General features: G+C 45.2%; 4 protein-coding genes across 6 annotated transcripts; 2 read left to right on the forward strand and 2 right to left on the reverse strand.

The window, feature by feature from the left end:
- The first annotated feature begins 1,965 nt into the window (after positions 1-1,965).
- LOC135639529 (uncharacterized) lies at positions 1,966-3,077 on the forward strand. The gene is made up of 3 exons (XM_065153308.1): positions 1,966-2,243; positions 2,332-2,658; positions 2,740-3,077. Exons 1-3 carry the CDS (start codon positions 1,982-1,984, stop codon positions 2,856-2,858), a joined length of 708 nt encoding a protein of 235 aa, XP_065009380.1. The 5' UTR covers positions 1,966-1,981; the 3' UTR covers positions 2,859-3,077.
- Positions 3,078-3,507: 430 nt separating this feature from the next.
- LOC135585509 (phosphatidylinositol:ceramide inositolphosphotransferase-like) lies at positions 3,508-8,783 on the reverse strand. Of its 3 annotated transcripts, none has more exons than XM_065153747.1 (13): positions 8,351-8,783; positions 8,064-8,275; positions 7,817-7,906; positions 6,352-6,438; positions 6,192-6,260; positions 5,484-5,564; positions 5,288-5,359; positions 5,121-5,181; positions 4,940-5,042; positions 4,734-4,829; positions 4,597-4,643; positions 4,374-4,498; positions 3,508-3,887 (listed from the first exon to the last, which is right to left on the reverse strand). In XM_065153747.1, exons 2-13 carry the CDS (start codon positions 8,094-8,096, stop codon positions 3,801-3,803), a joined length of 951 nt encoding a protein of 316 aa, XP_065009819.1. In that variant the 5' UTR covers positions 8,097-8,275; positions 8,351-8,783; the 3' UTR covers positions 3,508-3,800. The 3 variants fall into 3 exon arrangements, with proteins under 3 accessions (XP_065009819.1, XP_065009820.1, XP_065009821.1); XM_065153748.1 differs by having other exon boundaries at positions 8,064-8,291; positions 8,387-8,781; XM_065153749.1 differs by having other exon boundaries at positions 8,064-8,239; positions 8,351-8,781.
- A 1,198-nt stretch (positions 8,784-9,981) lies between these two features.
- Positions 9,982-12,413, reverse strand: LOC135639815 (uncharacterized). Its single transcript, XM_065153745.1, has 3 exons — positions 12,273-12,413; positions 10,553-12,085; positions 9,982-10,480 (listed from the first exon to the last, which is right to left on the reverse strand). The coding sequence occupies exons 2-3, from the start codon at positions 12,059-12,061 to the stop codon at positions 10,193-10,195; spliced, it is 1,797 nt and encodes a 598-aa protein (XP_065009817.1). The 5' UTR covers positions 12,062-12,085; positions 12,273-12,413; the 3' UTR covers positions 9,982-10,192.
- A 9,951-nt stretch (positions 12,414-22,364) lies between these two features.
- Positions 22,365-24,081, forward strand: LOC135640233 (myricetin 3-O-rhamnoside 1,2-glucosyltransferase UGT709G2-like). The gene is made up of 2 exons (XM_065154479.1): positions 22,365-22,939; positions 23,011-24,081. The coding sequence occupies exons 1-2, from the start codon at positions 22,432-22,434 to the stop codon at positions 23,982-23,984; spliced, it is 1,482 nt and encodes a 493-aa protein (XP_065010551.1). The 5' UTR covers positions 22,365-22,431; the 3' UTR covers positions 23,985-24,081.
- Positions 24,082-26,862: the final 2,781 nt, after the last annotated feature.

Here is a 26,862-nt window from a genome sequence, read left to right on the forward strand (position 1 = left end):
TTCAACTCTTTCCTTCTTCTATAAAGTATAAATAATTCTAATGATATGAAATGGTGAGAAGGTAGGAATAATTTCTTTGAAAGTATAAACGTGAGTTTGAATTACATGACAAATTTGATTTTAATTTAATTTATAAGTTTAAACTTATTAAATTATTGATCAAACTTAATATATATATCATTTGGCTCGCTCTTTGATCATACACTAACGAGTGGATACGGACTCTCTAAAGAGTAGCTTTGCGTATACGTAGACGTGATGTGATATGGAGGAATATACAGGTCCTTCCAAAAGAAATAAAGCTCTCCTTATTTGAAAGGATGAAAAGGTTATGAATGACTTCCTTCCAAATAAAGCTTCTATATCAATTTAATTAAAAAAAATTCAAGAATTGGATCAAACCCAATAATATATATCATTCGACTTTTTTAATTCTTACAAATGTGAGATTGATATCTCACTATATCTCTATATTAAAATTTTAATTTAATTTAATATGTTGTTTGACTTTTCTAATATTTGAATTATTTTTTATAGAGAAAAAAAAAAATCTACGATTGACTTAGGAAGACGAAAGAAACTTTGTGTGAGTGGAATCCGCAAGCCGTAAACGACGGAGAAGAGAAGTAGGTATCGTGGAATTTGGAAACTAGAAAGCGTTGGTACGATCGCAAACAAACGCGGATAGATTGGAGAGCTTCCTCCATCGGCGTCTCTTTCAAGCTTGCGAAGCTTCCCAGCGGTCAACATCTCAACGTGAACGCAACGCCGTCAGCCGCCATCCACTCCGACGACTTATGACTTTTCCTCCAATTAAGGCTTTAGTTTCCATTCCTCCACTTTCTTTGAACTTCCCTTCTTAGGACTTCTCCTCGTCTTTGGAAACCGAGGAAGGCCAAAACATTGGTCTTCCCGACTGATGAGTTAAATCGGTATTACAAACTCTTTATGGATTATATGCGAACATTCCTAATGATTGTCTCACTTTAATGTTAACTTTCCATGTTTTTCATCAACCATATTAATTAATGTTATATATTTTTACATGCTTTTGGTCTTAATGACTTAAGACTAAAAGGAAGTTGGAAAGTTACCTTTTTATGACTTCTATAGAATAACCGCATGTTTCCCTATCACAAATAATTAATATGAATATTTTTTAATACTGATAATATGAGAAAGCTCACCTCTCAATCATAAATAAAGTGACAATGATAAATAATTAATATGAACACAAACAACGTCACAGCTACCTAAATACAGTGATAATAATAAATCCAAAAGATAATATTTTATTCATATATTAGAATATTCCTTTAGACGTAGTCTACTTACCAATTTATTACTATTAAGCTTAATTTTTTTTATCTCAATTCTAACATAAGTATCGAAGGAATCAAGTCGAGCACTCTATCTATCTCTAGTCTTTATATAAATCAATTGTTAGGCGAGCACCCGAATCACCTTCTTGGTCATTCCAATACTCTTACATATGTTTTACTATCGAGTCGAGCTATTACTGTCCACTGTCAATTGATATATATATATATATCAATATCATGTGAAGTCACTTCTAGATGAAAATAATAAGCTTTGAAATCAATGATTCCATTGATGGAAACTAGAGTGAATACAAAATATTGGACTTTGTTATATATTCAACATTTCTAGAACATTAGACCACGATAATATTTGTCAAATCAGAAAATAAAGGTGAAAAAAAGGAGAAAAAAAAGCAAGACCAAAGAAAAGATGAGGGCGGTAGAAGAAAATGAAATCCATAAACGTAGTTCACACTCCCTTGATCTCTAATCTCTAATGTAATGTGCGTTAGGCTTCAATGCCTTCACGTTACCTGTTTGGCTTCTGCAAATGCCAACAAGAGACGCGTTATGCCGTGGAAAAAGGGAAGAAGAAGGGCGGGCAGGCTTGGTAAGGAAGTCATACACCAAAAGAGAGTCGAAACACAGTCGTCGCCCCGATGCCACTATTCTCTCTTTCCTCTTTATATAGAGGACTCGGCCTCCTCTCTCTCTCTCGCTCCTCATCGTGCTCTGCTCGACCCATCCTCTTCTCTAGGCCACCCGACCTACCTACAATACCGGGCTCTAATCTTGGCGAGGTTTCTTTCTTAGAAAGGCCATTCCACCCCATCTCGTCCATGTCTTCTCCAGCGTCTTCCACGATGATGGCCTTGGCGCTTCTTCTCTTGCAGTGCCTCTTCCTCTTCCCGTCCGCTTTAGGTAATGACTTCCCCTTCCTTCTATTTGTCTCTTGCATGTCTGCTTCCTTCGATCAGGAACGAGTTGACGACGTCGGTGTTCCTTTCAGCGGGAGTGATCTGCGAGGAGCTGCCGCAGGAGCTGTGCGCCTTCGCCATCTCCTCCACGTCCAAGCGGTGCCTGCTGGAGAGCACCCAGAACCAGGGTGGGCGCACCGAGAAACAGTGCAGGACGTCGGAGGCGGTGGTGGAGCGGATGTCGGACTGGATCGAAACGGACGAGTGCGTGCGGGCCTGCGGCGTCAGCCGCGACTCCGTCGGCATCTCCTCCGACTCCCTCATGGAGTCCGACTTCGCCCAGAAGCTCTGCTCTCAACCGTGCTATCGCAACTGCCCCAACATCGTCGACCTCTACTTCAATCTCGCCGCCGGAGAAGGTATGATAAGTCTACGTGACCCTGATGGCATGTCAACGATCATTTCCTTGGGCAAAAGCTCATGTTTTGACAACGTTGCAGGTGTTTTCCTGCCGGATCTGTGCGAGGCTCAGCGAGTGAATCCTCGGCGTTCCATGGCGCAGATTCTCAGCTCTGGAGCAGCACCTGGCCCTGTGGCTCCACCTCCTGTGTCGCCCTGAGTATTTAGTGTCCTTTATCGGGGGTTCCCCATTTTACTTGGTGGATATGAGAAGTACAAGTCTGTTGGAGGGGAATCCTCGGTTGATAGAAAGTGTTGCGGCATGTGGGAATGTGTGGATCTGCTATTTTTCAGTGATATGATTATTATATAGGATTTGCAGCCTCCTGTACTTTCATTCATACATGAAATAAAATGAAGCCATACTTCAGTTTTCTTACTTATACGTTTGTTTATCTCTTCCTGTCTACCGGTGAATGAGTTCCATTACTGTTCTATTGGCAGATCGTCATAATAGACATGATAATTGATGCGTTATACATGATCAATATATGATAAGGTCGTTTCGATTTCGGTCCAATAAATCTAAACCCCTACCGATATGGTATCATCCAAAATCCTTCAACTTTCTTTGGGGTTGTCACTCCGAAATTTGGACGAGGGAAGGCTTAAGGCTTCCATAACGTTTGAGGATTTGATGATTCTTACACAACTATACTTGTTATTTATCTTGTTATATATATATATATATATATATATATATATCTTCTTTGGTTTCTATTGCCTGAAGCTTAATAACGAGGAGAATAACAAAAGATTCTCAAACAAAAATTAGGGAGATAATAAACCCACAGACTAAAAAAATTCAATCAGCAGAGATAAAGATTCCTTTTTGCTGCATGGTAAAGAATCATTGAAGAAAATGATACATATGGACATGTGATGATTAAAGGAGCAAAATGGTTGTTGACCCCCCAAGACAAATTTCAGTTTCTTGCACAAATAAAACCAACCATCCACGCCCACATTCAGTCAACACATACGACAACGAGACCATGACGAAGCACTTCCCGGTAGAGCCTTTAATTCAAAGAGAGTCGAGGCACCATCCATTTTGGTATCCCTTCTGCAGAACATCCGAGGAAAACAATGTTGTCCAAGATCATCTATTTACCCCATTCACTGCAGATTCAGAATGGACATGGTTCCCATCATCTCCATGTGTGCCATTCACTTGCATCCTCTGTCTCTGTTTGGAAACGACCAAAGAAGTTTGCACTTATTAACAAGAACATTTGGGGTAAGAATCATATGATATTCATGTAAATAAAAGAAGACATGTTCGGCAGATAAACAGGCTGTTCTAAAGTCATAATTGATTGATCTTTTAGACCATGTGATCTATATCGTTCAGTCGTTATAGGAAACCAAGAAAAGAAAGGCATAGGCAGTGGCATATAACTTCCTAGGAATATTTAAACACATTAAACTTATCTATGCTGTAGTGTGCATTCAATGCTTGAACCGAATTAATATAATGTTTACTCTACATAAACTGATTCCATGTCATGAGTTATAGAATTCTAGTGCTAATTATTGTGGCAACAAGAGCACAGTTTTCCTAATTGTCACAGGCTTTGCTAATAAAGTGGGCATATTATCAGTTGAGTACATAACATAGTAGAACTAAAAGATGGGCAGTTAGGAAAGCAATACATTGAGTCAAGTGTTATACCCAATCAGCAGTATCCACTGAATTTCCATTCAATAACTTGAGATTCTCTTCTCTGGGTTTTCCATCTTTCTCCTTAATGTTTAATGGTAGCATTGGTTGAGATCCAGTAGAACGATCGGGCATTTCTGTCACAGACAATATTAAACATTTTCATGCAATCAAATCTTTAATATGAAGCAATATTGAATATGATAGATAGTCATTGAACTAAAAAAAAGGACACCTGGTAGTTTCTTGTCAATGAAGAATACCACCAAATTTACAGTATACCTGCAAGCATAAAAGTCAAAATATAAGCCAGCTGTCCTACTATAATACTATAAAAAACTATAATACTAATTTGAAAGAAAAACACCACACCATGCAACTACGACATCTACTGTGTAATGCTTGCGGGAAGCTACTATAAGAAGACTCTGAATAATAGCAATAACCCAAGCAAGAAGCTTAACGAACCTGCAAAAGTGCTTCGAATTAATTAGATTTTTATAAAACAAGTGAAAGTTGCGTAGTTGCTTTTCTAAAAACATCAAGTCCATGAGCATAATTAAATGCCAAGGGTGAACCTTTTAGAGCCATATTTATGGTACGTACGCACAAAAACCAGTGTGAATATCATATGGGATGAAAATATCAGATCACCACAACCATATATGACTCCATGAGGAACTGCAAGCAACAGAAGCAAAATTATATACTAAAAAGGAAATTTGATTGCCAGGATAAATATCAGAGAGAGGATCACACAGTTAATTAGAAGCACTTCAGCTATACTCTCTGGTGGGGGCAGTCTGGCAAGCTTCGAGCCCTAAATTAAATGGAAAAAAAAAATGATCAGTGATGTTTATAGACTAGAAAACTATTTTAGTGGCAAAATGATTCTAATAACTGAAGCCGTTTCATGCAGATAATACCTCACGGCAGTGATAGTTAGGACCCGGAAGTTGAGTAGAATAGAATGTAATGATCCGCAACAATTGAGAAGCCTGAAAAACCATTTAACATAAGATACAGAATGGCCAAGGAGAGAGAAATATCAAACTTACAATTAGAAAGCATTAAATAACAGAATGACCAAGGAGAAGGGAAATAACAAACAAACAGTCTTACAACTAGAAATGCCAAAATTCTCCACCAGAGCAGAACAGTGTAGAAGCGCTTGCTATGATAAACAAAGGGATGAAATGTCCACTGCAATAATAACAACAGGGCATAATCATCAACAACTAAATAAATATATGGTGCCTATCATGGCAATGAAGGTATGCAGTATAATGTACAAGCTTAAAAAGAAAGACCCCTAGAGAAGGCACCTGACCATATATTTGTGTACATAAAAATGTGTGCACACATATAAAGAAGAGGAAGATGGGAAGAGATATCAAAGAGTGAGGTACACATGAGAAAAGAAATGGTTGCAACATATACTGCATGCAATGGTGATGCCTTTAGACCTCATGCTTATATAATAAATGCAAGCCGACTAACATCAAGAGGAACAACACAAAGATAAAAACCAAGGTTAACAGAATAATTAAAAAAGGTTGCACGACGAGAAAAAACAATAGAAGTGAACACACAGCAACATAAAGAGGACAGGACAGTCAACTAAAATGACATTGAATTGTCTCTGTGATGAAGAAATCTTTTGACATTAGTTCTCAACATATTTCATATTAGAGTGTTTGCAACTTTTTGTATTTCTTTCAAAAAATAAATGTACCTTGTAAGTATAGTTCTTTTCCCATTTTCCAACAGAACTGTGGGTGTAGAAACTTATAAGAGAACACATTAATAAATAAAAGGACAATGGCATACCAGTACAAAGGACAAAAACACAATGGTGAATAGACTCTCACTGATGTAGCCTCTTTCTCTTCCAAGTTCCTAAAAATACAAAAGCATCAGTACAACTATGATGTCACTTCATTCATTTTGTGCAGAATTGTACTTAATTAAGCACAGCACTAGGACATACCGGAAGAATCATATACCCAAGATCTTGAAGAGTTGGTCCAGGTCGATGTAGATAATGAACCCCTCGTGCAGCCAACCCATGTATATACTACAAAAAGAAAAACAATAGTCATTGAATGATTCACCAGCCTAATCCAAATAGAAGAGTCATTCGCATACTAACCCTGTGTGATGACCATCAAAAACACAGATAAACAAACACAAGATTTTAAGCAGAACAGCAGTAAGATAATCAAGGAAAAAAAGGTAACTGCAAGAAATATCTCTTGTAACATTTACAGAGCATCAAGAAAACAATCTGACAGGCCTAGATGAAATGCAACCATTAGGCTATAAAAAAACAACAAAATGACAATAGAAAAGATTGTTATGGAACAAGAGGATTTTTATCAATATACATCTTTCATTGAATTTGCAGACATATAAATAACTTCCAGTTTGATTCAAAATTCAAGAAAATCACTTAGAAAATAATATCATTCATAGGGACGAGCCAATTGTTGTAAATGCTGCTGCAATTTGCATGCACTACTTCCATGTAGGAGACATTATTCTACAGCAGAAACCAAATTGGCGAACACCTCCAACAGCTATTTATCATGCATATTCAAAGAAACATTTCATCAATAACAACATTATGAAGGCTATATCTATAATGAAATGGAACATATTGCTCAAGTATGATATGGTAGTGAATTGATATACCGAATACTCCAACTCAAGTAAACTATGATTGCAACTTTAGTCCTATGGTCATAAAAGAGTGAATGGATGATCCTTCACGATCATTATATAAGTAACCTAAAGCATCCAAAATCCAAATGATAAAAGCACCATTTGGATGAAGGATCTAACTAGAGAATCAGAGAATATGAAGTTATAAATCTAACCTAGCTTCAGTACTGAAGCAACAGAAGTAATTGTTGACTTGGTTAAATCTCAATGCAGCTATTCCAAGGTCATTCTAGTCTGTCAATTAGACCCCCATAGAACTCTAAGATCACCAATGGGGGAGATATCAAAAATGAATGTTCATTAATGACAAGCTTTCTAAAATAATTGACAAGGCAAAAGTCTGAGAGAAAGCAACCCAGACATTTGCAGGCCATGATAAGTTTCCCAAATTACTGCACTTCAAAAGACGATAAAATTAGAAGTGCAAGAAATTCATCTCAAGTTTTTCTTGTGAAAAGATACATATATTATAGCACTCAGCTTGCCAAAAGGAGCGATCAAGAAACAGCTAAGCATAAAATGCGATGACAAATGTTTTACGCCTACCAAGACACCAGAACAGATTCCCATTCAACACCAACATAAAAGAAATGCCTAATTAAGGAAACTCTCAGAAAGAATGTCCGGTGAAAAAAAAATCAAGAACTCAATTTGAATTACAAAAAAATTCCATTAGAGCAGTTGTTCAGAGATGCATTTGAGGTAATTGAAGAAGGGGGACAAATGAACACCTGGAACAGGAGTCCCGTGAGCAGAAGCTTCCATTTCTCCGCAAGAAGTTGAAGCTCCACAGATGTCTCCACGCAAACCTTCCTCCATAGCTGCAGACAGAAATCCATAATACAAATAGAGAAGAACTCTAAGAGATGTTCTGAAGAAAAAGACGAAGAAGAACAAGAAAAAGAAGAGGGGAAAAAGAGCAAAAGCAACTAGAAAGATCGAGCAAAACAGATGAATTCTGTGACGGAATAGGGGGACCTTGGAAGCCTCGCGAGCAATGTAGACCTTCATGACTGGAAACCGGAGGTCCAACCACTCCCATACTCTCTCAGCAACCGACCTGCTTCGTTCTCCGCATGACCCCTCTTCTTCTTCCAGAAATCGAAACCCCACCGTGCGTCGGCCTTCTTTCACCGATCAGGGACCAAGCCTGGCTGGCGATTGCCCAAAACTCCGATCGTGAATTCGATCTAACACCAGAAAACCCTTGAAACGAACGAAAACAATTCACCCTTTCATCTCATTTTCCACAACAAAAAACATACCTGGTTACGCACGCATGCAGAATTAGAGAGACATACGACTTTGTTGTTGGGAACAAAAAGCAGAATAGGGATGAGATTGCGGACGTCAGCGAGTGAGACAGTCGGGTTTCGTGGGCCTTCTTCTCCTCCTCCCCTTCTTTTGTTAGGCAACGCGGTCTTCACGCGGACCTCCGCCTACGACCGGAAGGTTCGTAACTTGTTTCAGGCGGCGGCGACCGATCGAAGGAGAAGAAGACGAAGAACATTAAGGGGGCAACAGCGAGACCCGAACCCAAACAAGGGACGAGTCGGAGATGAGGGAAGGAGGTAAAGAAGGGGGGCGAGGAGAAGCAACGCCTCGCACGGCCAAGAACAGACTGCGGCCTCCACTTCCGTCCTCCTGCATCTCCTTTTTATGCATTTCATTTTGAATCCAAAAGATTGTAAGTGGATTCTTTCTCTTTTAAATCGAATTAACTGTTAAGCAAATCACGACTCCGAATGAAACGACTTCAGGTACACATGAAACGGACGGTGGGTGCCATCGTGACCCCACCTAACGTGTGAGGCGTGAGCATCGTCCAGATCAGATTCGTTGTCACCTCGTCCCACGCACTAAGACTCGACTCGTTGCATCGCTGGAAATGAGAACGACTAGGCACATTCAACAGTTACCCAAATTATTCCCTAGAATTTCATATGTTATATTGAGTCCTGAGTGCAGGTTTGGATTTGTGTTCCTTCTGGGTGTGCGAGAGGGAATGGATTTGGGCGTTGGAGATACGGAGGCGGCAGCGGCGGCCACGGAAGCGGGGCGTGGCCGCTTCCGACGGGCATGGCCGCTCCATTCGGCCTCCCACGAACTCTGGGCGACCGCCTGCTTGCTTACTTCTGACGGATGTCAGTGGCTCACGCGAGGAGGCTGCGCTCTGCTGCCGTTGCCGACCGCCACCGAGGGCGAGTTCTGATGTGCCCGTTGACCGCCCGCCCCCCCTCCGCAGTCTGCGGCGTTGAATGGTCAACATATCCCACAAGGATCCGGTGCCTAAGAAAGACGAGCAGAGAGCTGCCCCAAGGAAGCAGGTGGTGTGAGTCAGACAGCATGTGCATTGGTCCTCGAAGAAGGTGGTGGTGGCGGGAGCTCTGGGCGTTGTCTCAGCGCAGAGCTTGGGGTTGGGTTGGCTATTTCGGTCAAGGAATCGCAATTCACGAAAGGCGCATTGGAAATCTGCGGTGCCAGTTTCGTTCTTCCCTGTATATTTGACTTTGGTGATCCAAACAATGCACCTTTGCCTCCTCGGAGAATTCAATGACATGGCTGTAGTTAATATGCTTCTTGGTCAAAAGAAGGTCAACTCCATGACCAAGGAACATGCTTGGACGGCGGAGGCGGCTACGGATATTGATGCAATGATGACACGGAATACATGACAGGAAATGGTCTTCACTCGTTTGCCTTGGGAGATGAAACGATCAGATCTCTTAATTTATCCTACGTCGATTTCATCGGATTAATCCAAGTAAATATACAGAGTTAGGACATTCCCTGCAGGTTTTAGTGCTTCTTATATATATATATATATAGTCAAAAAAATATTCAACCACATAAATCATACCCTCTATACTTTTGATTTTAATGAGTGTTCCCCTAATAAAAAGAAAACTTCATTTCTTCTCTTATATCAATCTGTTCATGCATCCATATACACATATGACTACTCCCCAACCTCCATGTACAACAGCGGTAAGCTTCGATGATACCAGGATGGAGATGAATTCCATCACATATTAGCAAGCGTCAAATCCATGCGAGATAGGATCATAGGACAAGGCAAGCATGCTGTGGTAATGTTGCAGATGCAACTAAGCTCTTCCAACAGGCGAAAGAGGTGGACAATACGGTACATAGCTCGTCGGAGACGCCCCTTGGACTATTGCTTCAGTCTTCCCGGCATGACGACGCGTGACCGTTCGTTCCAGCAACCATTTTGGCTCGCCGGAGTTGTTGGTGGGATTCTTTCCGTGAATGATCGCTAAACCTATTGCGAAAGCCTGAAGCCAAGCGATGGACGTCCCAAACTCAACTCTATACAGTCCCTCCTTCAAAGAAACCATTCGGAAGACATGTCCATTTGCCCGCGATCCTCCTCCCTGAGACATCATATATTAGTCCCGTTAGACAAGGATGAGCTGCTTTGATGCAAGAAAGGAATTAAAGGATACCTGAAGGAAGCTTTTGCTTAGAACAGTCAGCCTGCAACCCTCATCCCAACCTCCGCAGTCGCATGCTCCTCCTGATCTCCATCTCTCGATCAAAGATGGCGGTTTGGCATCAGTTGAAGAGCCATGAGTTCCACCAGGAAGGACAATTACTGTATTATCTTCTGCCATTTCTTCTGGAACATTGACAACAATGGCAGCCAGCTCTCTGTTCAATGAGAAATCAACAGGCCCATGAGATGGTGGTGTTGGTTCAGCACCAAGCAACACAAACTCTCTTGTGACTTGATGACTTTTGGCATCATAGTTTCTCGATCTGAAAACGTTCACCCTGCCAGTGGCATCAGATACCAGCTGATGCTTCCCGCTCTTCCTTCCCAATCCAATCCAAGCTCCTGATTTCTTCTCACGTTGTTGAATGCAGTGTATTGTGTAAATGCATTCCAAATCATCCTTCTCTGTTTCGCTTTGCTGTGTCAACATTGCTGCAAGAACATCACCGTATGTGGATGAGAACATAAACATAGGCTGCCCATTTTCCCAAGCAAGTTGGAGAAGAGCGTGTTTGGTTTTATCATGTTCTTTATATGTCAGATTTCCACCCTTCTCACTTAGGTTCTTTGGCTTCAGCAAAGTGTCAAACATCCTCCTCAGTGGACTACGCCTACTTGACGCTTCCTTACTGCCATCAAATGGTCTCACCCGTACTGGTGCAGAGGAACCATCCCTTGAGCTAGCACTTCGAATCATCCATGTTGGCCTGACACTTGACTGATGATTGGACGATTCCTTTCCCTTCTCGATTGATTTCTTAGTAGAGATTTCAGTCTCTGGTCGAAAAGTATTGAGTGTACCAATATGGGGAGATCCTTTGATGTCCTTAGCGTTGTCAAGATGGCAAAGTGACAAGCTTTTGGCATAATCGAAATATGACTCAAAACTATTGCGTCTGATCTGAGCACTGGCTTGAAGATGATCCCACAAATTACTAGTATCATGACATCGCTGCTGCCAATTGCCCATGAAATCTAGATCACGAGGATAGCCTTGGAACTTCTCTGCATTTTCTGGTCGATGGGCTTGGGTCTCTGTGGCTTTTGCTCCAGGAGCTGAGGTTTGACCATTAATGATGCTGGAAGGTGGATGTAAAATTCCAGAGTCCATATGGAAGCACACATCAGAGCACATGGACTTCATATCTGCAGTATCTGCATCATTAAAGCTTGTGAGATGTCGAGATACAACAATCTCTTTCGTTTTGTAATCCACAGAAGCAAATTCTTCTTGCTTAGAAAGAGCTCTGCATGTGCTTCCAGTACACTGGGTAGACGACCCAAAAGTATGCAGCACTGGGGATCTGTTGTTGACAGAGTTTGATCTTTTGGTTCCCCCACGACCCACACATTTCTGATGGTACTTCCATCTCTCGAGCAATCCCCAGTCAAGAACTCCAACTTTCGAAGCCTTTGCATGAATTCTATCACCTCCCTCCATGTGGCATTTGCTTCCCATCGTGCAAGTTGGAGTTCCTAGTTACTATGGGAAACACAGGGATAAGCTTGCGTTGTGATGCCCGCCGAATGGAAAAAGCTTGGATAAATGCATCCATTAATTGCCAGCAACGTCGATTTCGGTTTTTGATGTAAAGCAAGATCATGGAAATATTTGTGCAACGCATAAAGAAGATGCAAGGAACAAGAAAGAACTGATATAAGAGACGCACCGTGGAAGATTGGCCGGACATCGAGGAAATAACTAAAAGGAAGCCGTGATTCTGCCTTCCTCGGCTGCGCAATAGGCAATCCGCAAACAACACAAGCCCAGAGTAGCTGAGGCGACCTGAGAAAAGAAGAGGAGCTCACTGTGCGCACGAACAGAAGACGACGCGGTCGGTTGGTGGGGGAGAAGAATCGCCGTTCTCCATCGAGCAAGCGATCGGGAAAAGGATTCGTTCCTACTGCTTCTGATTGGTAAACTATGGCTCGGCGCGAGGGGACGAGGAAGAGGACGAGGGCGGGGCGGAGCTCCACCCGTGAGCACCTCGACTCCCGGCTACTCTCCTCCATGTACTTGCGGTGTCGGTTTTGTTACTGCAGCGATCAAAGATACGTCGTGTCAGAATTTATTGGAATGTTTGCCTTACGGTGCAAGTGGCGCACCGAGGGATGTTGGAACAGCGAGTTCGGGCCCGCCTGCAACAGCCAGTGGATGAGTGCCGACACTTGTTGGGTTCGGCGGATGATGGTCGCAATCTACCATCCAATTCGAGATGAAGACATGGTCACATTCACGGTTAGGCCACGGGATCAATCATCAGGTATGTCGTTCGCTGCCTTCGTCGGCCCTTTTTTGTTCGTATCTTGTTTTGTTGATTCATGAAATCGTAGTGGGCAGTAGAAATTTGATGTAAAGAGGTAATTAAAAATTTTATTATTTCTTTTTCTATATGTCTCTTAGCTGTTATTGTTCGGGCTGTCTTCGTTAATTGGGTGATGCTGTCAGATGTGCTGTCTGATTACCTCTGTGTCTCATCTGATGTGATCCGCCAACCAGAGTAATTGTGCAAATGCTGCTACCACCAACACTGTTAGGTGCAATTGAGAGGTCCATTTTGATTGTTAGCTATGCATCTATGCATAGAGGAGATGGAAGGAGGAATCATTGCATCTAATTCAGCAGGAAGGGGCTGAGAAGGGGAGCATGGCGGATCACGTCCTGGTTGGTGTTCCCGTTCCCGGTGCATGGCCGTGTCAACTCCATGCTGAAGCTGGCCGAGCTACTCTCGATGGCCGGCCTTGACGTCACCTTCATCAACACCGACACAACCACCACCTGATGGCTCGCCACTCTGTCGCCTACGGGCGGCTGCATGGTCCGGAGACGCTGATTCCGCTTCAGCTCCATCCCCGACGGATTCGAGGATGAGCGCCGCCGATCCGTGCTAGATCTGATGGCGTCGTTGCGAACGCGGTCGGCCGGCCCTTACGATGATCTCCTCCGCCGAGGTGGCGAGGGTCACGGAGGATGGCCGGCCCTGACGTGCGTGATTGCCGTTGGGTACATGACCTTCGCGGCCGACGTCGCGAGAGAGGTGGGAGTCCTCGCCATGTTCTTCCGCACGGTCAGCGCCGGTAGCATTCGGTCCTACTTGTGCCTCCCGGAGCTGCTCCGAACTGGGAGCTTCCGTTTCCAGGAACGTACTACGATACACTACACACCTTGATCACCTGATGGTTGCGTTACATTCCCACTGACGATGCTGATCTCTACGAGCCGATGAGGAACGTGCCGAGCATGGAGGGCTTCCTCCGCCGGAAGGATCTAACAATCTTCCGCAGGAATGAAAAGGACTCCAGCGATCCAAGACTCAGACTCATGTGCACCTCCGCCACCGACATGGTCCGTGCGCCAGCGCTCATACTTGATGAGGGTAATAATGGCGATAAGACTCGGGTGACGTCAACCGTCCCGGATGACGCCTCGCGCCTCTGTTGACCTGACAGCACCTGGTCAACACGGACCGGAACGCCGACCGAGGCACATTAACATCCCGCTCAGACTCGATCCCTCACGCCACGCCAACGTCGATGTCAGACGCTACCAGAAGTACGATCCTGCTCCCTGCGGGCTGGCACATCATGCAACGGTAACCCTCACTATAAAAACCCTCGCGCTCCGAGGAAAGGAGGAGGACGGAAAAACCCCCCTGCGATTGTTCACTAACTTGATCGTCGGAGGGGTTGGGCCGAGCTCTCCCGACCCGACCTGTGTGCAAGTGCGAAGATGGAGTCCTCCCACTAAACGCCCAAGCGAGGATTTCTCTCCCGGAGGAAACAGCGACCCCGTCCCAATCGGACCATCGTAGTCAGCCACCTCAGCGGTCTCAAGGGTCACCCCGGGAAGATCTCCCATCATCCGGACCCGAACCAAGCCGCGTTGGTCTCGAGGCCACGGCTTAAAGTTGTTTACACCAACATCTTGGCGCTAGAAGGAGGGCTCGAATGTCAGGGGATCTCCCAATTGACTCAAACGAGCTCGCAGCTGAGGGGTCACACCTGATCGAAGCTCCGGGGGAACACCCCCCGCGTGGAGAACCTCGAGACGAACCCCCCGCCATTACTTCGGAGCGCTATTGGCGGATATTTAATGACCCGGGCCTATCGCCGCCCGATGGCGCCCTAGCTGGCCCGTCGCTCGTGTTGTCCGAGGCCTTTCAGGACCTCGCTCATCAAGTCCGAACTCTGACCGATATGGTGCAGTCCATTATCCCACTCTTTTCTCGTCCGCTGCACTCGCCTGCAATCCAACCGCTGCAGCAACAGGAGCCGCTCGTTCGGGCTCGTACCCCACCTCAGGAGCTTCCGGCTTCCCCTCGAGATCGATCGGCCCCACTCGGGGACCGAGCAACGACAAACCCAAGAGGCCGCCCGGAACCCGAGGCATTATCCTCAGATTCCATGGATTCCCTACGAGCCCAGTTACGCTTTGTTAGTCAGCGGCTTGGTGAGGTGCAGAAGGAGGTTCGCAAGTTGAGGGGAGAGCTCGGGGAGGATGCACACCAGGGATCTCCATTCGCACTTGAGATACAGGATCAGACAGTCCCCCCGAACTTCCGACTCCCCTCCCTAGACGCATATGACGGCTCCACCGACCGAGCGGACCATGTAGCCGCTTTCCGTGCCCAGATGGCACTGTATGGAACCTCTGATGCTTTGATGTGCAGGGCATTTCCTACCACTCTGAGAGGGCCGACCCGCATGTGATACAGCGGCTTGAAGACCGAGACAATCGCCTCCTTTGACCAGCTCGTCAAGGACTTCGAACTTAACTTCTTGGCCTACGCCCGGTCGAAACATTCTGTTGCACTACTCCTTGGGCTCAACCAGAGGGAGGACGAGCCCCTCTCCCATTTTGTGAATCGTTTTGCAACACAAATCCGGGGATTACCGGACGCTCATCTCTCTCTGTTAATGCAGGTATTTATGATAGGCCTGCGACCTTCCAGATTCTTCTGGTCCCTCGTGGAGCGACCCCCCACCGCAGTGCTTGAGATGCTTCAACGGGCGAACCAGTTCAACGCGGCCGAGGCCTGGATGGCTGGGAAGCAGGAGGAGCACGAGAGGGTCATGCCGGAGCCGGCTCGGGGACAACCATCCGCCACGTCGAGGCGTAGGTTGGACCGTCCTGACCCGCCGGCGTGAGGACCCCGTTGCCCTCTTTGGGCGTGTCCTGAACGGAGATATTTCTCCAAATAAGGGAAAAAGTGTTACTCAGGGCCCCCAACCCGATGAAAAGCCCGCGGGAACTCGCTGACTAGTAGAAGTATTGCTGCTTCCACTGGCAAAGCGGGCACGATACTGAGGAGTGCCGTGAGTTGAAGCGGCAAATCGATGAGCTTGTCCGCAGAGGACACCTCAGTCGGTACATCCGACAGAATAGGGAAATTTCGCCCCATCCGGAGGGCCCTGTTGAGCGCCAAATCGACCTCATCACGGGCAGCCCAGCATCCGGAGGGATCAGTATGTCTGAAAGGAAGGCATACGCCTGCTCCGCCAGGGTCGATGCTCCCTAACACGACCCCGACCCCGAGGTCGCGTTCCCTCCCGAGGGCACTGAGCGATCACAATGCGCTTGTAATAACGGTTAGGATTATTATAACAACCAACCCCCTAAGATTATTACAACGATTACCTTATTCTTTGGGGGCCTCGGCGCTATCATCAAAAGACACCTTGTCTGGCATGTCGACGCTCTGGTCTTCGGGGCAGGAGGCGAAGGGGTCTTCCTCGACCTCCAGGTTGGGGTGGCGCGCCTTGAAACGAGCCAGGGCAATCCGATACCCATATTCATAGGTAACCTACCCCGATCGGATCAGACCGAGCTGAAAGCCCGAGGACTCTTTGTAGTCCTCTTTTAGCTTCTTGTCTTTCTCCGGCCGCTGACTCATCTTGGCGGCAAGGGCGTCGGAAGCCCCCTTCACCTCGGCGCGCGCCTCCTCCAGCTTTCGAGCGAGGCACCCCGCCTCATCCCAGGCCAAACGAGCCTCGGTCTGAGTCACCCTCAAGAGTGTCTGTATGTCATTATTCTGCTCCTCGGCCGCCTTTACCTCGGATTTGAGGCGCACTGACTCCGCCTCCAGCTCCAGGGCACGCTGCTCGACCACCCTCATAACAGAGGTAAGGCGCGTCACCTCCGCCTCCAGATCGGAGGCACGCTGCTCGGCCACCGCGACCACCTCCGGAGCCGCTCCCACATGGACCTCCTCGATCTGCCGACGCAGCTCCACGTTGCGATCGCTCAAAACGCCGAGGGCCCGACCCGCGTCGCGCACGCGGTCCATCAGCGTCGTGGTATAATGATGGCTCTACAAAGAGAAAGAGTCAGGACAAAGTACCGTTCGGGCATAGGCAGGGAGGCGATAGTGAGATACTTACCCACATCAACGAATTAGCAGACTTGCCCAGCAAAACATCGAAGGGCATGGTGTACAGATCCCGAGCCATATTGGGATGAAGCCCACCTCGTGCGAAGGAGGCCGCAACCTCCCCGTCGGGCCATACCCGGGTCCCGCGGGTCAGGCCCGCCCATCGGGCGACCAGCGGGTCGGAGGGTTGGCCCTCCGGAAGTCCGCCCATCACCTGAGCTTGATAAGGCTCGTCCTGTGCTCTCGCGGGGAGGTGACATAGGTCGCGGATGGAGGGTTCCCGGGGCGCCTTCCCTGCCCCTTCGTTGCTCGGGCCGGCCTCACCCCGACCGAGGCCCCGTCACCGATCACGCCTGCCTGGTTCAACAACGACCTCACTGGGCTGAGATGGCGGCGTATCCAACTTCTGGACGCTGACCTTCTACTTCTTCCGGGGCCGACCGACCTCGAGTTCTACCGGCGCTTCTTTTGAGCCGGCCCTCGGCTCGGCCGTTTGATGCGACGATGCGGCCGACGAAGAATGCCCCCCCCCCCCCCCCCCCCCCCCCCCCCCCCCCCGCGTACAGTGACGAGGTTCACCATCTCTGCACGAAAACACCGACATTGGTTAGAACACCAAAAATGATCTTTTAGAAAACCCTAACACTACCCACTGTGGGCATACCTCGAGGCGCCGGGATAAGTCCCGCCTCGACCAGCCATGCCTTGGTCATTTCCTGAATGACTCAAGAGGTTGGGAGAATCTCCTTAAGTCACCGAAGGTCCCTACGCTCCTCGTCGTTCAGGGCCGGGGCGGTGTTATCAATCACGCGCGCCACCCACCGGAGCCCGAAGCCCTAGTCCTCCGAACGACAGACAAAAAAAAAACTGCCCCTTCCATCCCTTATTACTGGAAGGAGCCCCGCAAACCCGGAAGCCCGGTCGGGCAGATAGATAGTAACCCCCCGACCCCTTGGAAAGACGGAAACAGGAGAGGAAGAGGGACCGGACCGGGTCAGGGCAATATTGGCGTAGTGGCACTCCCTTAGGAACGCCACCAGATAGTGCCAGGAGTTCGGTGCCATCTGTGACGGGGAAATATGCCACCACGAGATGCAAGAGGTGATGACAGGATGCAGTGGGAGGCATAACCCGGCCTCAAAGGCATCTAAAGTTAAGGCGAAACCCTTCGGGATAGGGTCATACGCCCGTTGCCCTGGCTCAGGGGCAGTAAGCACAAATTCCTCCGGGATACCATAATGGCTCTAGAGATAACCAAGCGACGACTCGCTCATAGTCGAGTCAAGGCCATGCGACCACATTAAGGCTTCGAGAGCCTGAGCTACTTTTTCGTCGGATGACAAGTTGGGGCTCGGCGGCAATGTTTTCTCCCCAACATTACCGGAGGTGGAAGGTGAAGAAGGCAAGGGTGAAGAAGAAGGGGAAGCTATCCTTACCGACTTTGGGAAGGAGAAGAAGGACAGGCAATTCAGACGAAGCAATAGGGTCCGAAGAAGCAACCGAGCGAATACAAGTAAGGAGACGTGCAGGAAGCCAACTGCACGCTATTTATAGGCCAAATCCCGTCAAAACGGCTACGTTTCCTCTTCTGAAGCACGTTGCCTCAGGCAGACCAAATGTCACTTCGCCATAAATATGGCTTGACGTGGTAGCCAACGGGCGCGCGGTGCGAATGCTGAAGCACTAGTCTACTCAGCCTCGAAAACCGACGACTCATAAAAGTGACGGTCCCCTGGGCTTCCCCAGATGGAGAATGGCCTGGCCACCCGCTCCCGCACGTCATGACGTAATAGGTTGCTGATCCAAACAAAGTTGCTCCTCGGTTGCATGTTGCCCGAGACCACTACCTCTGCGTGGCCTGCCCGCCTGAGTCGTGCTCCTCGGTTGCATGTTGCTCGAGACCACTACCTCTGCATGGCCTGCCCACCCGAGTCGTGCTCCTCGACTGCATGTTGCTTGAGACCACTACCTCTGCGCGCCCTGCCCGCCTGAGTCGCGCTCCTCGGCCGCACACTACCTAGGGCCACCACTATGCATCCAACCCTCCTTAGTTACTAAACTCCACAATTCCCACACCCCTGGTAACAGACCGGCAACTGCCTAGCAGGGGTAGTTTCTTAAAGCTGAAGCCATGCCTCGGACCCCCCTTTTACAACAACCGATGCATAGCTTCCTTCGGGGGGGGGGGGAGGGGGAATATGATGAGGGTAATAATGGCGATAAGACTCGGGTGACGTCAGCTGCCCCGGATGACGCCATGCGCCTTTGTTGACCTAACAGCACCTGGTCAACACGGACCGGAAGGCCGACCGAGGCACATTAACATCCTGCTCAGGCTCGATCCTTCACGCCACGCCAACGTCGATGTCAGACACTACCAGAAGTATGATCCTGCTCCTTGTGGGCTGGAACATCAAGCAATAGTAACCCTCACTATAAGAACCCTCGCGCTCCAAGGATAGGAGGAGGACGGAAAAAACCCCCTGCGATTGTTCACTAACTTGATCGTCATAGGGGTCGAGCCGAGCTCTCCCGACCCAACCAGTGTTCAGGTGCGAAGACGGAGGCTTCCCACTAAAGGCCCAGGCGAGGAGTTCCCTCCCGGAGGAAACAATGACCCCATCCTGATCGGACCATCACAGTCGGCCACCTCAGCGGTCTCAAGGGTCGCCCTAGGAAGATTCTCCATCATCCGGACCCGAACCAAGCCGCGTCGGCCCGAGGCCACGGCTTAAAGTTGTTTACACCAACAATACTCAACCACATTCGAGTCCTTAGAGCCTTGCGCGTTGGAGCACATCCGTTAGAGCTGCCCCATCACCTGCTGCGTCCGCCCCCTTCATGCTCTGCTCAGGACTTAAACTACCTATTGATTTCATAAATATATAAATTTAAAAATATTTACCTTATTTTTATATCAAATATTATTCTTAAAATTGAGATTAGATTTTACATATCATAAAATGCTTTGTATAAATGGAGTTATTTCTTGACATTAATAATATATGTGCTTTTGTAGTCGAATAAATTTGATTATGTATTGATATTTAAATTTAATTATATGTCTAACTAGTTTGAATGGAGCTTTGATTTAATAAGTATCAAATCAATTATTAGATATCATTTGTCTAATACAATGATGAGATCTAATAAGGATTAAATATAATATTAATTCTTTGACATATAATATATAAGCCATTTAGAATTATAAAAAAAAATATGTTAAATAGTTGAAAAAAATTTCATACTTTCAATTGTTTTTGTTTGTTGAGTTACACATGTAACTTCAAATTTTATTTTATGTCAGAAATTAATTAATTATTAAAATTTAAAAATTCTAATGATTTATTGGATGTATATTTTGATATGCTTATTAATTGTCACTTTATATGGGTGATCTAAAACCAAATTTATTGAATTAGTTTCCTCAATTTATTATATATTTTATTTTAAAGAAGAAAATAAAAAATACATCTTTTGACTAAAAATTTTTGAGCGGCACATTTACGTATAAGTATTTTTTTAATTGATTTATATTTATTTTTGAACTTAGTATTTTAAGTGCCAACTGTGTTGAATTAATATTATTTTTTAATCAAATTTTGGGATCAAATTTCTATTAAGTGGGGGGAGGAATGTAATCATCAATAATTTTTTTTCCTCCTTTAACATAAATTAATTATTATAACTAATATGTTGCTTTATTTAAATTATTAACTTCTATGTTTATGTAGTATGGTTAAGGAAATAATTAAAATTAATTTTTCTTAATCATGTTGATAAGTTAATAATTTTATTAATTTATTAAATTATTAAATTATTTATTTTTTAGTGAGTGATGTGTTTTTTAGAAAGTAAATAGTTTAAATTCTATTTTTGTTATGACCAATAAGAAATAAATATTATAATTTTATCTTTGTGAGTAAAAGTAAAATAAAAATTAAATTATTATTTATATTTTAGAGAGAGCTCATCTTTTTTTTCTCTCTCTCTCTCTCGTATAAAAGGGGCTCTCCTTCTCTCTTTCATCATAAAGTATAGTGATTGAAAAATTTAGAAGAGGATCCCGGAAGAGAGGTAGGATTATATATGAATTTTAATAATAATATTTTATTTTCTTGTATAGGTGCTTATCGTTGTGTTTTATCTTAGTTTTATGTATTTTTGCTGAGTGATGTGATTTTTAGAAAGTAAATAGTTTAAATTCTATTTTTGTCATGACAAATAAGAAATAAATATTATAATTTTATCTTTGTGAGTGAAAGTAAAATAAAAATTAAATTATTATTTATATTTTAGAGAGAGCTCAACTTTTCTTTCTCTCTCTCTCTCTCTCTCTCTCTCGTATAAAAGATTTTGGTTTTATGTATTTTTGCTTGAAAACTATGAACAGATCATAAGGCTACATAGTAATCGCTTATCATGATAAGCAAAACTACCCCAAAATAACTCCATTTTCACGTGTCACAGTTTATTTTTTTTAAACTATGAAACAGTACAGAACGTCAACCATCTCAGCGTCTTAGATTCCTCCAAATAATATCTAGCTGAATAGGTGTTTGGGGTAGTATTGAGCATTGATTAGATTTTACAAGTTCACATATCAAGTCTATGGGAACATTTTGTCGCACCCGACAAATGGTGAGCAATCATTTACAAACTTACGACTATTTGTTTACTTCAAAGTTTTTGTTTTCTTTTTTCTCTATATTCTTTCTTGCACACTGAGTATTTGCTCAATTGCTTGTAAAGCTATCTTCTTCACGAGACGTTGAGAATTGTCGGTCGTTTACTTTTGAACTAATTAGTATACTCTTTTGTAAATTCTAAGGACCCGAGTGAGATTACAATTAGGTTAACCTTTTATGGAAAGCTAACACAGGGGTACCTTATGACTTAGACAATCATTGCTAAGTCTATAACATGAAGCGAGTACTTCGTAACTTAGAAAATCTTAGTTAAGTTTATGACCTTGAGAATGAACTTAAGAAAATCATGGGTTAACTTGACTCGGATGCTAAATAAAAAAAATAAGGAGAGAGTAGAAGGAGATAATTATGAAAAAAAAAGTTTATCTCAAATATATTCATTAAAAAACTTAATACAACTCATTTAGGCATGACAAGACTCTCGATAAAACATATCACATTTAATCTCGTAAGGGATAAAATCCAAATTCAAATCTCCTATCTCTCGAATACCAAATACCAAATTATAATTTGAATTATTAATTATCATACGAACCTGTACAAGTTTAATACAAATGCTGCCACCACTCCGCTGTCAGGAAAGCGAACATTGCAATTCAGTGGTCTATTTTGATCTAATTGTTAGCTATCCATCCATGGTCACAGTTTGTGAGGTCCATTTTGATTTGAGAACCATCCATCTATGCAAGGAGATGGAAGGAGGCATTATTGCTTCCACCCCAACCGGAAGGAGCTGAGAAGCGGGGAGCATGGCGGATCACGTGCTGGTGTTCCCGTTCCCGGCGCAGGGCCATGTCAACTCCATGCTGAAGCTGGCCGAGCTGCTCTCGCTGGCCGGCCTTCACGTCACCTTCCTCAACACCGACCACAACCTCCGCCTGCTCGCTCGCCACTCCGTCGCCTATGCGCGGCTGGACCGAAGTCCCAGATTCCGCTTCCGCTCGATCCCCGACGGATTCGAAGACGAGCGCCGCCGATCCGCGTCGCGCCTGCTTGATCTGTTGGAGTCGCTGCAAACGCGGTCCGTGGGCCCTTACAAGGATCTCCTGCTCGACCTCCAGCACCGAGATGAAGATGGCTACAGAGGATGGCCGGCCCTGACGTGCGTGATAGCCGATGGGATCATGACCTTCGCGGCCGACGTCGCGAGAGAGGTGGGAGTCCCCGCCATGTTCTTCCGCACGGTCAGCGCCTGCAGCATTTGGTCCTACTTGTGCATCCCGGAGCTGCTCCGGACTGGGGAGCTCCCTTTTCCAGGTATAACTACGATACGCTACATACCTTGATCACCTGATAGTTGCGTTACATGGTGGGTTACGTGGCCACAGACGATGCTGATCTCGACGAGCCGATAAGGAACGTGCCGGGCATGGAGGGCTTCCTCCGCCGGAGGGACCTATCAATCTTCTGCAGGAATGCAAAGGACTCCAGCGATCCCAGACTCAGGCTCGTGCGCACCGCCACCGCCGACAGTGTCCGGGCGCGAGCGCTCATACTCAACACGTTCGAGTCCTTGGAGCCTTGCGCGTTGGAGCACATTCGCTCCCGCTGCCCCGTCACCTACTGCATCGGCCCTCTTCATGCCCTGCTCAGGACTTACTACCGATTGACTTCCGGGAGCGATCACGAAGAATTACGCAGCACGGCCTCCGCCAGCTTATGGCAGGAGGATCGGAGCTGCATGTCCTGGCTCGACGCGCAGCCCAGCAGGTCGGTGGTGTACGTGAGCTTCGGAAGCCTCACGGTGATGTCGCCGGAGGACTTCACCGAGTTCTGGCTCGGGCTGGTCAACAGCGGGCAGCGGTTCCTGTGGGTGGTGAGGCGGGACCTGGTCGACGGAAAAGAGTTGGGCGAGGGAGCCGCCGCCGCCGGAGCGATAGCAGCGCAGCTGGAAAAAGCGACGAGGGAGAGGGGGTACCTGGTGGAGTGGGTACCGCAGGAGGAGGTACTGGGCCACCCAGCGGTGGGGTGCTTCCTGACGCACAGCGGATGGAACTCAACGCTGGAGAGCCTAGTGGCCGGCGTTCCCATGCTGTGCTGGCCATTCTTTGCGGACCAGCAGACCAACAGCAGGTTCGTGGGGGAGGTGTGGAGGGTAGGATTGGACATGAAGGACATGCACGGCAGGGACATCGTGGCGAAGATGGTGAGGGAGATGATGGAGGGAAACAAGGCAGAAGAGTTGAGGACATCCGCCGCTAAGATGGCGGAGATGGCAAGAGACAGCGTCTCCTCCACCGGCGGCTCATCCTTCACGGCATTCGAGAAGCTGATACAGGATATCAGATCTTTGAGACCCTAAAAATTTGTTCTACACTCGCAGCTTGATGAACAAGTTACAAGAATTTGTTGTTTTGCTTCAGTCATTTGGAAATCACCAATCACCTACTTGGAATCTAGTGGCCTCCATTTCCGATTGGAATCTGCGCCTACTTGCATTACGACAACGCTAATTGCGTGCCTTAGAATTTCTGGCAAAGGTCAAAAGATAGTGGGGGGGATTTGACTGATGGAAGAGCGATAGATTGCAGAAGATAATTATGAGAGACGGCAATTGTTGGCCAAAAAGTAAAATGGCTCCGATTAAGGTTAACAAATAACAAATATACTAATCGTAACGAAGAAAGATGAGCTATATATGCATTGGTGTTGGTGCCAAATCGAAAGAGATGCAGTCCGAATACATGCTTAGTGATTATGCATGTTGTTATTGGAAAACTTGATTTCTAATGAACGTAGGATATGTGAACCCGACATGTTGCACAAATTGTGAAAGAACTGCTTCATTATATTAGGGATACAATCCACATCGAGTAAAAGGTGTTCGTCCAGGATGAGTGGCAGAATGCTAATTATTGGTAATAGGATAGATAGAACAAAGGGTGGGACAACGTGGAACAGTAGAATAAATTATATTTTGAAACACTATTGATAAGGTATATTTTGGGTCCGGACCACTTCATAGTCAATGCCACGCCATGCCATCACCAGATCAGCAAGAGGAGTACCCTCACAGTCGAGCTAGAATCCGTATCAAGACGTTCCTCGGTACGTCCTGTCCTAGAAAGCTCGGGATGGTGCCGTATGGCAATGCGTCCCGGGACGACGACCACATAAAGATACCATCTTGCCCCTTGAGGATTGACCGTCACGCCAAACCCACGTACGGCTAACCCTCATACAATAGTATAAAAACCCATGGTCGGGATTTGGTCTAAAGGGAGGCAAAACAAACAATCACTGACTTACTCATTGAGAGGCCAAAGTCGGCAATCACCCGACGAGGGCCTTATGTGCAGGAGAGCGGTCACCCCTCGAGCCACGACCATCTCGACGGAGAACTGCCAACCAACATCCCGATGGAGAGCCGCCAACCAGCATTCCGACGGAAAGTCACCAACCAATATCCCAACCGAGAGACGCCAATCAATATTCCGACGCTAGCACCCCGTCCTAAGGGCGTGACCTACCATGACAACCAGCTCAGTTGGCCCGTGGATCGGATCATGCTAACTCATCAATTCATCAACAACTATAATAATTTATGCGTCGAACCTGTCGCTCCACTAACCTCGACACCCCATGTTGGAAACCGACCTCAAATGGAGCATTTCTTATTATAAATATAATCTATGGTGATTATATCTGCGATATCTAAACTAATCCGATTTGGTTTGATTGTGCGCATAAAAAATTTGACATGATTGATGGGAAGGATCGAATATTTGCTCGAGCTAAAGAAACTCGAATGCTTATTTATTGATCGACTTATACAAGATCAAAGTCAATATATTTCTTACACAAAAATCAAGATCAATATATAATCCCTCTAATACTTAGTTCAGATCGAATCAACGTATAATAGAAAGTATTTTGATTTTCATAAACAAAAGCTTATTGTTCTTGACTAATCAAGTGATTAAGAAGAGGTTTAATTCGATTAGCTAGAGTTTTTGCGAGGAGGGGAGGGGGGGGGGGGGAGGGATGATATTGGATGAATTGTAAAAGTCACCAAAAGCTGCTAATAATGAATCTTTAATTGTAGACCAAAAATGAGTGAAAATATCAATAGTGAATCAGGAGATTTATCATATGCCATAGATTTAAGAGCAGTGGTATTTTTCTTTTTGTTCAGTAAGAGAACATGTAATTGAGTTCCAAATGTTATTAGATAATTAAGAAAGTAGAGTGCAAGAAGACTAACCATAGTCTAAAGAGTTATTTTGATTATTCAAAAGGTTGGAGTAGCAGTTAGCAAAGGTATTCATGATGAGATTATGATAATGAATGATTGAATCAAAATCATCAATTAGAAGATAATGTTAAAAGTCTTTTCTTGAAGCGAATAAAATTCTGAAAATATCTTATGTTTTTAATCACCGACCTCAATCCAAATGATTTTTGAACGAGTCCACCATTTAATGTGAAGTTGTCCATTGAGAACAACTGATCTGTTGTCCAAATATCAAAGGGAAACAATAGCAATGGAGGATGGAGATATGATATTTTTCTTCTGCTCAAGAAGAGTTATTTGGATTGAGGTACTTTAGGGATACTTTTCAAGATTGCTAACATTAGATTTATCCTATTTGACATAGAATCAAAGCATTTTTTTTCTTAGACTTCTGTGTTAACTAGTTTAGCAAGTAAGTAGGCCAGCGTGATTTGAGATATCTTATTCGGTAAAGCAGTGTTTACTTATCTCCATATTTATATTTATACAGGTTAAAAGGGAGGATTTTCCTCGATAGAGTAAAGATATTTTCTCGTATAGTTAGGAAAATCTTATATGCTATTATGCCCCCGTAAGATGGTGCTCCTATCAAGGATACCAATCTTGGATCAATATAATACAAACAGTTTACAAGCGAGAGGCTTCGTGAGTGAGTCGGCTAATTAATTAGCCATATGTACATGAGAAACACGAAGTTGATGGCGGATAACCTGATCTCGCACAAAGTGGAAGTCGATAATAATATGTTTCATGCGGGAATGGAATATCGGATCAGCGCACAGATAGGTAACTCCGACATTATCACATATATTATAGGAGTGGACCTGATGTCGAGTTCCTTGAGAAGATTTATGACACAATTGAGTTCTGCAGTGGCAATGGCGATGACACGATATTCAGCTTCAGTTATAGACCATGCGACTGTCTTTTGCTTCTTAGAACTCCA

Source organism: Musa acuminata, chromosome BXJ3-6, assembly GCF_036884655.1.
Source record: "Musa acuminata AAA Group cultivar baxijiao chromosome BXJ3-6, Cavendish_Baxijiao_AAA, whole genome shotgun sequence".
Taxonomy (NCBI): domain Eukaryota; kingdom Viridiplantae; phylum Streptophyta; class Magnoliopsida; order Zingiberales; family Musaceae; genus Musa; species Musa acuminata.